We start from the raw sequence: 15369 nt of genomic DNA on the forward strand, positions 1-15369 counted from the left end.
TCTTTGCCAAATGATAGTTGACAGCTTAAGATATCATGTCTAACAAATTAAGTTATATCTGATGGTTAATTTGTTGACTCCCAGCCTCCTTAACATGTGATATGATTTACAGTTTATTGAGTGTTGACTGTTGATGTATCTTTTCTGTATCACAAGGTCGCCTTAATCAGCAATTTAAAAATAATGGAATGGTGCTTATGTAACAATATTGTCTGAGATGACGTGAGTGACACATAATACTACACGTTTTTTTGTTATATGGGATATATTTTTATAGCAAATATTGGTAACACGTTTCGATTGCACAAACATTGTTGGATAAGAAAAAAAAAACATTGAATATGTACTTTTGATCTTTCTGCTCAGTACACCAGTATTTCATATGAGTAGAAATGTATAATTAGAGGGATTGAAAACACGTGAAATTTCTTCTCTGGGGAGATGGTATATGTTTACTTCGTTAACTTTGATTTTCAGTATGGTTTGTGACAAGACTGATGTCAATTTGAACATGCGCGTTGGGCTTCACACCGGAAGAGTGCTGAGTGGAGTTCTGGGATTGAAGAAATGGCAATTTGATGTCTGGAGTGATGACGTCACACTTGCAAACCAAATGGAGTCCGCAGGAATCCCAGGGTAATAAAAATTATTTTGAAAATAACAAAGCTTGTGAAAACATATCAACATTTTTAAAGAAAAAAACATGGTTTGCTTCGAAGTAATTTTTATTTTGCATATTTATTTCAACGTAGGAGAGTCCACCTGACGAAAGCAACATTACGTCATCTTCCTGAAGAGTATAAAGTGGAGCCCGGAAATGGCGGGGACCGGAACGCTTATCTGAAAGAAAGGGGGATCGAGACGTTCCTGATTACTGAAAGTCCCCCTAGAAATGTGGGTGTGATATTGTCAAAAATCGAAATACACCTTATACACATATCTCATTGCTGAACATTGCGATCTCTTTTCTTGAATTAAGTGGCTAGTCTATATTGTAAATTATTTTAGTAAGTTAACTCTTTAACTCTCAAATAAAGGCTAATAAGAAATTGATAATTGACACGAAAATGTCTTAAACCTATTAACTTTCAAATAAAGTCTAGTAAGAAATTGACACTTGATACAAAAAATGACTAAAGTATCATGTGTAATGATCCTACCATAGGTTAACGTCAATTTAAGAAAAATATTTAACCCGTTCTGGTCTATAACTTTCTAATATGTAAAATGAGAAGTTCAATCTTCATAAAAATACTTATTGCATTCATATGTGTCTTGAAAATATTCCATGGCCCTGTCAATCCAAGGTCTTTCCTTCAAATTCAAGGTACTAGTATCTGGCAAGAAAATGTATAACATTTTAGGCTGAAAAAAAAAGATTCTAAAAAATCTATCCGTGAGCTTGAAGTTATAATGTCAAAACCTTGGCCAAAAATCATTGTGACAAGTTCAAGGACACTGACAGAAAACATGTACTGTGAAATCACTAATTTTCGTGGGGGTTTAATTTTTGTTAATTTCGAGGTATGAAGTGACCTACGAATTCATGTCCACCACGAAAAGGAAAATGTCATATATATAACTACTCAACAATTCTTCATCCACGAAGTCAAATCCCCACGAACCCGTAGATTTTCCTCCAACCACGAAAATTTGACCCCACGGAAATATGTGATCTTACAGTAAATTTCATGTAAAATCCACAAGGTTTTAATGGAGAATTATTGGATGTTTATATTTCTCTCAAAGATTACTTATGATTAAAGGATGCGTCTTTTTTATGACCAAGGTTACATTTTCAAAATTACGAATGGACATTTAAAAAAAGAACTCGAAAACCCTGCAACTATTATTTTGTGAGCTGCTTTAAAGTACTCAAGTCAATAGATTTGTAAGCTCTGCAATGATTCTTAATGATAAACCATTTGGATACATGGTTAAGCAAATGCTGAAATAGCAAAAGGTTTAAAAATAGATCAAACAGATAACGTTTTGTCTACATCCTAAAAACCACTTTCATCAAATATTTCTGTTCAATCTCCTATATTATCTTCAGAAGATAACCTGTATGTTTCATGTTCGCGAAAACTTGTTATTTTCTGGTTATGTAATTCACGATGCATTAGTTGAATGTATCAAATTTGCAGCATTTCCGATCAAAGTAGATAATTCAGTGAGATTGACGTAAAATATATTTTTTAGACTCCAGGAATCTGTATGGGACGCAGTAATTTGATCCGCGCCAAGAAGCCGTCTTTCCGGAACACCTCTAGAATTGTCTTACGGTTAATGCAGATTCGACTAAATGCAGAGATTCCATTTTCTGACGTCCTTAATCCCCAGCCAGATCCGCCCCGCCAAGAACCCGGATCTAAACTGGTGAGAGAAAGTGAACAATTTTAAAATACCAAATAAGCTGTGGGGTATAGATGGCATGGCATGACAAGAACTCTTACAGCCTTTAAAGAAAAAAGTAAACAACTTTTTTCGTACTCTACACACCAGTAATCAAAGTACTAATATAATTCTGAAAGCTTACCATTATTACTATACAACTATTCAAAACGGAATCATCTATACACTGTACATGTAACTTTAAAAAAAGAACTTTGAAAAATATGAAAATTTACTTTGAAAGTTAAACGTAGATGATATACCAAATCTATAATATAACCTTAACCCATGATCGATGCCGGTGTGGCGCAGTAGTTACTACATGTAGTTAGTAGTTACTCTTACTACAGTGTTGGAGTAACGAGTTGATCCTTACGTTGCGGGTTCAACTTCAAATTACACTGCGGCATAACCTTCAGAAGAGACCTCGCCTTTCGGGCTCGGTGAATATTGTACTTCTCAGGTTTTCTATAAATCCCTGATTTGATCTCCTTAAAAGCAATATCTACATTATATCAGGAAAAAAGCTTTCTATTCAAGGTTTCTATTAGTATTGAATCGATATAGTTAAGATTTATTAACAACGGAAAACTAAAAGAGAACCACTAGTCAATTAGCGTAATCTTTCTGAAACCGATGACTTCCGCAGAAAATTGCCTTTTCTATTTCATTTGAGGATTCAAATGCAAGGAGGCCTGTTATATTTAACGAACTAAAAATAAAGAAGCAAAAACTACCAGCTTGACATCCGTTTCTAAAGCACGTGTTGCATGTTGGAGGCATATTTAGAAGAAAACCATGGCCTTCTAACATTTACAGAACAATGGAGTTCAGAAATAAATCAGAAACTTAAGCTCTCTTGCTTGATATATATGATCGTCTGATGAACATGAAAAAAGTTCCACATGCAGTTCAACGGGTTCGTCTGATGCAAAACAATCATTTTTAGCCGGAATAGACAACGCTGTTTTTCATAAAATGTCTTTCTTTCGGATAAGCTCATCTATTTGTCTGAAGTCACAGTATGAAGCCAAAATTAATCTTTTATTAAGACTTGAATATCCACTTTAAAGTTTTGGTTTGGAGGATCAATGTCCTTTTTTAAAAGCTTCTATACCCAGAAAGTACATTTAGCGAAATGAACACACAACTTCTTTTATTTTAGAAGGTTCAGAATTATATCTCCTAAACACCCACGCATTTAATAAAATGCCCTGGGTCTTATCCTCGTTTTTGACTTAAACTTTGAAAGGGCTGGGTAGTTGTGGTCATTTTTAGTCTATATTGATCTCCTTTAGAAGAAAAGTTCCATATAAAAATATTCAAAAATAATCAAATTTTTAAACTAAAATGTAGGGAATTTTTCTTTGCCAAATGATTTTTGACAGTTTAAAATATATCATATCTATAAAAAATAAGTCATATCTGATGGTTGATTTTTTTTACCCCGAGCTTAAACTAAGGCATATTTTTTTTAATTTTTATGAAATAAAAGTACTGACAGGAAAAATCTCAGTAAACGCTAATTCTGTTCATGTAAAAATAATCTCAAGAATACAATTTAGACAAATTGCATGAAATCTGACTCAACGATTGTTCCTATAATCATAATTACTATATCTGAATTACAAGCTGCTTACTAATTAACTGCTTAGCTTTCGTCACCCTTTCACTGAATGTGGACATTTTATTATTTTTTTTTTCTCAAAATAAGCAATAATATCGATTTCCCTTCCAGTTGTCAATTAATGCTTTTCTTTTGTTTCCCAGAAGAAATTTTCTTATTTTGTCTTTAAAAAGTTATATTTCTTACCACTTGTACATTTTCCCGACCTGCTATTCATTTGATTTTTATTAATCTGTTGAATTGCTATAAGTACACGTGCTTTTAAAACGTTGGTTTAAATACAGCTTTGTCTTTTACTAATACCACTGAATTTTGAAGCTTAGGTATAAATAGTAAAATTATGTTTAAAATTTATTTCTTCTTTTTCAGTCAAACTTTAAATATTCTGTGAGGGATAAAATAAGAAAAGCCTTCCAAGGACAGTCGAGGTAATAAAATTAGAAATAAAAATTTTTTTTTTTTCAAAACAATCTTTGTATTTATTCGATTGCAACAAAAATTGCTCGTGGGAGGGCATTATTTATGGATTTCTTGGGACAATACCCCCTCAAAATGCAATTCGGTTAATCGACTGAGGTACCAAGGAAATCCGTTGAAATTTTATTATCCCATGATCGATGCCTGCAATGAAATAAATTGATGCCATTTTTATTTTTGGAAATTTTCTCAAAATTGAATGGTTTTTAAGATATTAATTACAATTAGCTTTTCTGATCACGTAAACTTTTCACATTTTCGACTTCTTTTCATTTTCAACCAAACTTGCCACAAAGCATCCTTGGGTAAAGGGGATCAAATTTTTTACGCCCTTTTCCAAGGGGAGATAATTGAATTAGAGAAAAAAAATTTTTAAAAAATCTTCTTCTCAAGAACCACTGGGCCAGGAAAGATGAAACTCATTTTCCAGGTAGTGTAGATTCAAGTTTGTTCAAATCATGACCCCCGGGGCTGGGGCCAAAATGGCCGACCAAAGTTTTACATAGAAATATAAAGGAAAAATCTTTAAAAATCTTCTTCTCAAGAACCACTGGGCCAGGAAAGATGAAACTCATGTGGAATCATCCTCAGGTAGTGTAAATTCAAGTTGTTCAAATCATGACCCCCAGGGCTAGGGTGGAGCCAAAATGGCCGACCCAAGTTTTACATAGGAATATATAGGAAAAATCTTTAAAAATCTTCTTTTCAAGAACCATTGGGCCAGGAAAATGAAACTCATGTGGAAGCATCCTTAGGTAGTGTAGATTCAAGTTAGTTCAAATCATGACCCCTGGGGCTAGTGTGGGGCCAAAATGGCTGACCCAAGTTTTACATAGGGATTTATAGGGAAACCTTTTAAAATCATCTTTTCAAGTACTTCAAAGCTATGATTAGTGTCATAAAATTCTAGTTTGTTCAAATCATATAAAAGTAAACTTTCAGTTCTGATCTGATATGTGCTTTTTCCTAGCCAGTGTGCTCAGGTGAGCGTTGTGGCCCCTGGGCCTCTTGTTTCTCCATTGGGAAATCAAATTTTACTTGTAAAAAATTTATTGAGATTTTTCCAACTGATAACTTCATTCTAGTGTTATTAATGATCTCGCATTGAAAAGTATGAAAACCCGTTCAGAACAACAACAAAATATTGACAAAGTGTCCAATATTCATACTCTTAATATAAGTATTGTTTATTTATAAAGTATGAAAACACATTTAGGACAAAAATTTAAAATGTACCAAAATTAATTAAATTGGTTTTAAAATTATTAATTAATTAATCAATTAAAGTATTGTTTAATTATAAATCAGTCGAGGCCCGTCTAAACAGCAGACGTCAACAGAGTCAGCTAACTTGTACATATCCCAGGCGCTGAAGGCGAGGAACCTGGAGAAAGAAAAACGTGACCAAGTCAACAGCTTTACTCTGAGGTTCAAAAGTTCATTCCAAGAGAAAAGGGTAGGGATAGATCATAGAAATAAGTCATAACGAACATTGGTAGAAATCTTCTTTTACTTTCAGTTTGATCAGAAATTGTCAATGGTGAAAGGGATAATTATGCAAACGTCGTGATATATAATTCATAAATTATTCTTGTATATATATAAATGTATATTCTTCTGTACTTTCACTTTGAGTATAAAATCTTTTTTCATTTTGGAGAACACTGGCATTGTACACTGATAACTTATTTTGCAAAGACAAAATATACATTAAAGAAAAAAAAAAATTTCAACCAATACTAAATTTGCAACTGCTTTGCAGAAGCGAAGTTTTACAAAAAATAAAAAAAGATGAATTTTAATTTATTAAGTTTGTTAGATGTTTAGATACATGTAAAAACTTTACTTATTTTAAATGATTAAAAATTCGTGTTTATTAACAGTACCAGTCTACAAACGACTTTGCCTTCAGCAGCAGTATGATTTGTTCCTTAGTAATGCTGATATGTATGGCGGGCGTTCAAACGGCCATTTTACCAAGGTAATTTTTTTATGAATTGCTGGTACAGGTTAAGTTTTCTGATTACAGGATAAATGTACACGAATTACAGTAAAAGTAGTCTAAATTGAACCGTCTGGTTTCATAAGAATTTGCCTGAAAAAAAGCAGTATTTGAAAGAATGGAGTATTAAACATTCTCATCATAATAGGCAAGGTTTCGGATAACGCAAGATACGGAATAGACAAGTTGCACCGTACCGTAGATTTTAAACGAAATTAATTTATTTTTCAGAACCATGCTCTTGTTGATTTTGTTCCTGACAACGTTTTGTTGGATCGCTCTAGTGTTGATGTTGATTCTGAGCGTAAAACTCAAAGTAAGTGGATAAAATTTTACGTGTTCAGTTTAGGAAATCAAACCTCTAGATTTGGTTTGCACTAAATTTAATGTCTTATTAAACTTTCGTAAAATCTATTATTAATCCCAGACAGAAAAAACAAAAGATTTTTAAAAATGAAATGAACATATACCCACTCCCAGTTGAAAAAAAGTCTTTAAAAGCTTCTGTTATACGAATTATGCAATCCAAATTCTCCTGTATTATTAATTGTCATGATCAGAGTTGATAGATTTGATTTTATTTTATATAACATACCTTTATAGGGAAAAAATTATTTAAGAATTACAAAGCAATTTTCCATTGGAAAGTGTTCTTCCAGGTCTTTCAAAATGGAATACAGGTTATTCATTACTAGTAGATAGGTTATTTTTTTTCATTTAATTTTTATCAGTCATTAAATATTGTTTTACATGCAGAATTGTTCTGTTGTGCTTAATGTAAATTAAAAAGTACACAAAGTAAGAAATCTATGTCTTTCCCAGCCCCCTTGTATTGTTTTCTCTTTCCATCAATAAATTTTAAAATCGATATAAGTGCATTATGTAAAGTTATATTTTGTGATTCATTGCATGAATATTTAAGTTCTTTTTTCATTATAAATTAAGGAAACGGTGTTGTTTCTTATATGTAATAATAAACTTACATAACTCTATGCCATATTCTCTAATTTCATGTTTTTTATTTTCTTTATGAAATAAAAAACAAGACTTCAAGACAACATTATATCATTTATTTTCTGATTTTATTTGCAGTGCACTGTTTTTGATATTCGGAAGTCCTCGGGGCTCAGGCTGTTTATAATGCTGACAACGATAATTCTGATTTATTCCATGTCTCAAGTTAACATTGTAAGTACATGTTAGATAAGCATCAACCTGTTATCATGTCGAATAACATTACTTCAAGAAGTCAAAGTCTATATTCTTCGTTTTTAATTTCATATTTCAAAAAAGAATCATGTATCTATTTTACAAACATTTCTTTTCAGTTCTGTTGCCAATCTTCGGCACTATTTGAAGCTTTGACAATGACGAGTTTAACCGGAAGTGGTGACACACACTTGTCATGTGATTACCCACAATACATTTTCCTTGCTGGAGTACTGAGTTTTATTTCTGTTTCCGTGTTTTTGAAGTTGGCGGCGGGAATTAAGTTGCTGTTAATGATCATCATGTTTGCAGTGTACACTGTTGTTATGAAAGTCACTCATCACAAAATATTTCACTCCTTTGATGATATGCACGAGTGAGTGTCTATATACTGCAATAATATTTACTTATTTTATTTCTTTTATACGTTTTCTGCGATCCAGCTGCATGTAACTAAATTAAAAAAAATATGAATGTTTAAAAAGCTTATAGTATGCTTTGGCCTTGTTTAAGACACCCCCCCCCCTCTTCACGTAAAACAACCTTATGAAATTGTACCGAAAATATTGTATATCTCCCCTTTTACAAAACTCAAAAGTTCAATGGAATTAAATACATGTGTGTCAAATTAACAAAACCAGGATATATATTTTTAGGGACATAGAAGCCTTTCAGCTACACCAAGGATTATTATTCTTTCACTAAATATGCGCATTTCTAATTTTTTGCCCTGCAGACGACATGTGCCGACTTGGGTGACCGGATTGGTTGTCCTTATTGTCTTCATGTTGACCTTGTATCTTCAAGGTCGACAGCAAGAATGGACGTCAAGAATTGACTTTCTCTGGAAGTTACAGGTAATTAGTAGCTCAGTAACTTTAGAAAAAGAAGTTCCATTTCTTTTCGCTAAAAATTAAGAACAAGAAAACTTTTCAATTCGCAACATAGGACAAGAATTGACTTTCTCTGGAAGTTACAGGTAATGAAAGGACGGTTCCATTTCGTTTCGTTGAATATGAAGAACAAGGAAAAACAAAAAGCAAAATGACGAAAGATTAAAAAAAATAGAGTGTCAGTCTAATGCATCAAACAGGGAAAGTTCTGTGAAAAATTGTTTTGATATCATTGTAAGGACGATCCCTCTCAAGGACATCTTGAATTCTCTGCACGATTTATGGATAATTTATTAAAAAGCACTCCACAGTTAAGAAATCAAGTTTCATCCAAACTCTGTGGTCCTGACGATGAAATATGTTTTATTTTAACCATCCGATGATTATCTTCTGACAGGCTACAGAAGAGAAAATTGGGATGACGGAAGTTCAAAACAACAACAAGCGGATATTGTGTAATTTACTTCCGGCCCACGTGGCCGCTCATTTCCTTGACACTTCCAGCAAGAAAACGGTAAATTTTCATCGTATTGATTCTGAGGATTTAAGTAAAATGTACTATATCTGTATATATAGGAAACTAGTTTACATGGCCTTGAATGTTTTCTTACCTGTTAAGCAAATAAATTCTGCGAAATCTAAATCTGTGTTGAAAAATTTAGTAGATCGTTGTTATTGTCAAATGTACATGTAATGAATTAAAACATTTTTCATCTACAGGTACATTTTGAATTTTGAACAAAGAAAATCTGACCAAGAGATTTTTTAATTCCTCTTTAAAAAAAATACTGTTGTGTTAAAATATCTAAGATGATTTTCTTAACATTTTATTTTGGTGAAGAGCTATCTCTCTAAATTAGAATCCAATTTTTAAATCTGTTGAGATCCATATTAACTTTATGGAATGAAATCGTAATAAGACATTATTCTCCAATTTTTAAAAGGAATGGTGTGCATTTGCTGTTGTCTGAAGGACCTTATTCTTAATTTTGCTCGTAATACAAGTCGACAAACACCTCTAGATATTGGATTAAAATTAAAAAAAAATTAAATATTTATTCATTACTTTCAATATATCTTACAACAAAGTACTTTTTACAGGAACTTTATAGTCAGTATTATCCAAAAGTGGGCGTTTTCTTTGCATCCATTCCAAACTTCTCGGACTTCTACATAGAGCTAGACGCAAACAACCAAGGCATGGAATGCTTGCGTGTTCTGAATGAAATTCTCGTTGATTTTGATGAGGTCAGTCTACATATTATTACCAACTAACGTATACCATGTATATGTTTTGATCAAGAATATATTTTCCCGTTTTATTATATTATTCTGCTTTTTGTTATCTTTCAGCTTTTAAACGAACCTAGATTTCGCGCCATAGACAAAATTAAAACCATTGGTAGCACCTACATGGCCGCCGTAGGACTAATTCCCGATTATAGGTTACAGGTAACGTAAATGTAGGATTTATAAACCACATGTAAGACGTTTTAATTGTAAACAGCTGAATTTAACGAAATGTACTTTTGAGCAAAACTTTCATTCCATCGTTAAATTTTACTTTTAATACTAGTATTTAATTGTTTTTAATGATTCAGATCAATTTGCATAAAAAAGGAGAAGTTAATACTTAATCCATTAAGTAATATTTATGTTTGAAATTTTTTTTCGTAAAATCTTTTTTCGCCTGATTTTTGAAGCATATAGAAAGAAAAACTGTAAGTCTTTTTTCTGATATAGAAAGAAAAAAAATATTCTAACCAAGAAATCAAAAATCGCTGGTATAAAAGAACATAAACTTTGAAAATTAATTCGAAATACTTTTTGCATACTTGCAGGAAACCCAGAGTTCTATATCCAGCTATATGGAGCTACTGATTGAATTCGTCCTAGCCATGAAGGATAAACTACAAGTCATTAACGAAAACTCTTACAACGATTTCCAGCTCAAAGTTGGTAAGACAATTATTTTATTAGAGAATATAGAGTACTATGTAAAAAAAAAAGTGTTTGATAATCTTCAAATCTCTGGATTATTTGGGAAAATTGAGATTAAAATACCTAAGAAAAAGTGGTTTGGACTTGAACGTATTCTAGAATTAAGTTCACTTCGGCATATTTATGATACTCAATTAGTCAATATGCATGCATCAAAGATAACGGAGTTCAGTTGCGCCAATTTTTTACAGACTCACCAGAAATTCCCAAACTTGCAATAAAGTATGATTGAAAAAGTTCGATTCTAATCAAACAAATTCAGTTATAAGTTTTTTTTCTAGGGGTGAATATTGGACCTGTTGTAGCCGGTGTTATTGGAGCCAAGAAGCCTCAGTATGACATCTGGGGGAACACTGTGAATGTAGCAAGTAGAATGGAAAGCACTGGAAAGCCCAATGCCATTCAGGTATTACATATTGTTGTATATTTCGTTCCTAATCTTCAATTAAAAATGGCTTTGTTATACCGGTATGGCATCACAGTGACAGACTTTTTCACTTTGTTATGTTTCTTACATTACCTAGGTAACAGAAGATGTTTACAACGTGTTGCATGAAAAGTATGAATTCCAATGTCGAGGGGTGATAAAGGTCAAGGGTAAAGGTGACATGGTGACGTATTTATTATTGGGCAGGCGCCGACCAGGCAGCATCATACAAACAGCGTCATCACCGCGTCTGTCAGCCGCCAATGTCCCGAGCTCCCCGCCCCTAAGTCAGCACCCCAGCTCTCCGAGCTTGCTCACCCCTGGATCAAGAGTTTCGGGGGTGGAGACTTCACCCAGCCTCAACAGTATGAATAACATGACAAACAGTCATTTATCAGGACAATCTGGAAGTGGGGCATTAGTTGTAAGAAATCCAAGTGCTGCAAGTCTTTCTTCACATGAAAGTATATCTAGAAACGAATCTTTCCGTTCACAGAATCGTTTACCTTTGAACTTTGACCCAGCAAAAGGAATGCCAACTCCCCCGGGAAGTCTGAACCGAAAAAGACGTAATAGTACCGAAAGTCCAAAATATCCATCGAGAAAACCGACATCTAATGCTTTATCACATTGCATTTCCGGTCATATATCTGAAACAGAATCGGAAGTGACGTATGCTCGAATGGATTCACCAGAACTTCCGGCTGTTCACTTCATGAATATGAAGACGCAGAATGTTCATCCTTTACAAAACTCCATGTTTGAGAATCTAAAAACAAGTCCTAATACATCAGAACACATTAATGAACAACCCTTTTTACCGAGCCTTAATTCTTACCCGGGAAGCAATGTTTCACGAATACCAGCGAACGGTTTGTACGCAACGCCCATATTCGAAGACGAGGCAATTAATGTTAATACGCCATTGCTACAGCAATCACCTTCGTCACATAATCGTAATGGAGGCCATTATAAACAAATTCAACGAAACGTCAGTGATAGCAATCTTATGGCCCACCAATCCCCTCCGCAAATTCCACAGAGTATAAGTGCACCAGCTGGTTCCAAAAGATATAGCACTGGTGGTTCCCGAGGTTCTATGGATACGAATGATAGAAATAACCATAAAGAAAAATACACCGCACCTTATTACGCTTCGGTGCAACCAATCAGAAAGCCTAGTCAAATTCCGGTGAGTCCGCCTAAAGGTCCACTTGTCACGAAGCCGTGTCAGGTAGTTAGTCCCACCGTGCCTATGATCAGACCCACTCCTTTTGTCATGGCGGGGGCGGTACCAGAGTTACGTCACGCCGTCAAAGCGGCGCCGGGTCTACAAGCACGGAAAGTTCAAAATGCGCCACCTATCATGCCGTTCGGAAATCCTTCGTTTTTCAACCAAGGCGAGTACGACCGACCAGATCCCAGTGATATTCCCGAGGAAAGCCGAATGATGATTACAAACATGTTGAAAGAGCTGAACCAGGTCGTAAGTCCTTCACATCCAAATCGGAGAAGGATGAACAAGATGGAAGACGACGAAAAAGTGCATAACAGAAATTCATCAGACGATATTTTCGTCACAGCTACTTATCGTGAACCACTTAGTCCTCATCAAGCTTTTCATGCTCCACAACAGGTTCCTCAGCAAGGCTTACCCGTTAGTCCTATCAGAAAACCTCCATCTCCTCTTCATGGGCACCAGAAAGGCTTAGTTTCTCCTCCAAGACAAAGTCCAAAATCTTCCCCTGTTAAAAGAAGTATCTTTGAAAGAACCGAAGAGGAAAATTCGAGGTGCTCGATTTCACCTCCTCCGCCCCCTATACCCCCAAAACCTAATCTGGAAGGAGGACGAAGAGTGTCAAGGGGGTCCCGAGCCAGTAGCACATCTTCCCAGTCCACTCTAACGCCTTCACCTGCTTTAGTGGCAAACATCGATGGAAGAACTATGTCTATTATGTCCAGTCCTGAGGACGAAGCGTTTCAGCAATCTAATGCTCAACCCCCGCCGCTACCTGTCAGAAGAATGCAAACAGATAAAGAGTTACAACGAACTGCAGAAGTTAGACCTAATGCAGTTGTACAGCGCAGCAATTCAAGTCCCAGAGTTAAGCCGAGATCTTCGCAAATGCATCACAGGAGAGAAATACTTACGCCGGTAATGCATTCCGATGATGATAGGGAATCCACTAGTTCTAAACCCTTCAGCGAGCATTCTTCTGTGGTGCTTTTACAACCAATTGAATTAAAACTTGCAAGGCCTGCATACGTAAAGCAACTTTCTTGTCCTGCAGACGACTGCTACACACAATATACTCGTGCCTTTCTCGCAAACACTGACTATATGATATCGAATCTCGATCGCAATTTCTCTAGGTCAAGCGACACGATTTATTCAAGTTTTTCACACGGTCCACCAACGCCAAAATTTCCTGTTCTGAGTTCCGCAGCGTCATCGTCTTTGACCCAGTTACTGCAGGAACTGGCTGGGGAGCAATCCAGCAAAAATCAAGATATTTTCTTCAAGCAAGAACATTCTCAACCTTCGAAATCAGAGGACACGGAAGGTCAGAAGAAGAATTCTCATGCATTTGGAAAACCGCCCTCAAGTGGACAAGCTGGACATAGTTCTAAAAGAAAGCCAACACGACTACCAGTTCCTGTAAAAGCAAAACAAAATTCCCCTGTAAAAGAATCATCAGCGAAACCAAATCTGGTTCAAAACTCATTTCAAGTCAAACGACGCGGCAACTTTACAATGCCTGTAAGGCCCTGCAAAAGCCTTGACTATATTCCAAGCGATAGAGAGGATAATGCGTCATCAGCCGCGTCATCAAATTGTGGAAGTCCTAAAATGACGCGGGATTACATTGATCCGTTTTATCAAGCTAGAATTGAGGAGTATCTGGCTGGAAGAAACCTTCTTGGACTTGAAAGTTTGAGTTTGTCGTCCATAGCTAGCAGTAGTGAAATGTCAAAGAGCGATCCTGCCCTGAATATGGACTCGGGATCGGCGGCGTATGAATCCGAATACGACAATTATCGCCCAGGCATGACAAGTGATGAGGACTATTTTATATCTGACCCCTTCAGCGACCTTGAAATGTTAGATGAGCTTGATATTGATCACGTGACCGTTAGTGATCAGTTTAGTATTGATTTACCCGTACCAGGGTTACAAAAGAAAACAACAACGGAAGTGTAATGATTGTTTTTATAGAACGATTAAAACTAGAAACATTTCCAACGACAGTATTCCAAGAAAAGAAAGGAATATGATGATGTATAATTTATTGACGTCATCTTTGTGAATAATTGTGAAATTGCGAGAGAGAGAGAGAGAGAGAGAGAGAGAGAATTGAGTATTGCAGTGTCTTTTGTGTTTTATAAGAATACTCATTATTATGGTATCTGTCATGTAAAAATGAATGTTATTTAAATTTATGAACTTGGTGCTTTTTGTCCAGAGATATTACTTGATTAATGTAAAAAAAAATGACGCATTTTTTGTGCTTATTTTTTCCCACAGTAGTGTTCATTGTAAGAAACCCTTTATTGAAGTGACAAGTTGCAGTTCAAGCCTTGTGAATTAAATGTGAGATTATAAATAAATGACGTTTGTCTTCTATTATAGCTGAATTCAACTCTACTCCATGGAAGTATAAAATTTCTAACACCTGGAGATATTGAAATTAAGGACATACAAAACGCAGTTTTGAACTTTATTTTGCTTTTCTTAAAGACGGAGCAATAGCACAATGACGATGATATGATAGCACTACTGAGCACCAAATATAGCTAAGTGAATATCATTTCATCGTGATGGTCATATATGGCACCACAGTCATGGTACTATCATGTCATCAATATCGCACCATCGCACTGCATACTGACCTAATCCTCGATAATGCGATGATGTGTTAAGGAATTACATCTGGATTCCTTACATTTACAAATTACAGTGTACAAGATTTCAATTTTTCTTAGCATTTTATGTATATATATGTACTTGTATTAATCCAGAAATTGTTGGCCTCCTTAATTACTACAAAACTATATGATTAAGATAAATGACCGACTTTTCTATCGCCAACTCACCTTTTGTAGCCATCTACTTGGAACTATTATCTGCATGTGCAGTTTTTCGTCTCCTAGTTGATTCGATACAAGGGTATTCTCTATGTACGAACGATTATGGATTTCTAAAATGACCTGAGCTTTTGACAAAAAAGTGTGGGTTCAAGGAAAACAACAGATTCTGAACCATTTGAAGACAAAATGATTGATTCAATGACGTAAGCAAAAACAATCAATCTAAAAGTCAAATACTGACTAACAGTTT

The 15369-nt window shown here is 34.9% G+C and overlaps 1 protein-coding gene across 3 annotated transcripts in view; it reads left to right on the forward strand.

Annotated features, from left to right (window-relative positions):
- The window catches only part of LOC134255453 (uncharacterized), a 43232-nt gene extending 28577 nt beyond the window's left edge, over positions 1–14655 (forward strand). For all 3 annotated transcript variants that reach the window (XM_062737985.1, XM_062737983.1, XM_062737984.1), the window contains exons 7-22: positions 478–636; positions 753–894; positions 2203–2379; positions 4391–4449; positions 5807–5954; positions 6382–6479; positions 6732–6816; positions 7593–7688; positions 7829–8085; positions 8446–8566; positions 9000–9116; positions 9704–9850; positions 9956–10054; positions 10444–10561; positions 10885–11009; positions 11128–14655. In XM_062737985.1, the coding sequence (XP_062593969.1) occupies positions 478–636; positions 753–894; positions 2203–2379; positions 4391–4449; positions 5807–5954; positions 6382–6479; positions 6732–6816; positions 7593–7688; positions 7829–8085; positions 8446–8566; positions 9000–9116; positions 9704–9850; positions 9956–10054; positions 10444–10561; positions 10885–11009; positions 11128–14232 (5053 nt within the window). In that variant the 3' untranslated portion in view covers positions 14233–14655. The remainder of the gene's footprint in view (positions 1–477; positions 637–752; positions 895–2202; positions 2380–4390; positions 4450–5806; positions 5955–6381; positions 6480–6731; positions 6817–7592; positions 7689–7828; positions 8086–8445; positions 8567–8999; positions 9117–9703; positions 9851–9955; positions 10055–10443; positions 10562–10884; positions 11010–11127) is intronic.
- The last annotated feature ends 714 nt before the right edge of the window (positions 14656–15369 follow it).

The sequence above is a fragment of the Saccostrea cucullata genome, unplaced genomic scaffold (genome assembly GCF_032062105.1).
Source record: "Saccostrea cucullata isolate Sc308-1 unplaced genomic scaffold, CSIRO_AGI_Scuc_v1 ctg967, whole genome shotgun sequence".
Taxonomy (NCBI): domain Eukaryota; kingdom Metazoa; phylum Mollusca; class Bivalvia; order Ostreida; family Ostreidae; genus Saccostrea; species Saccostrea cuccullata.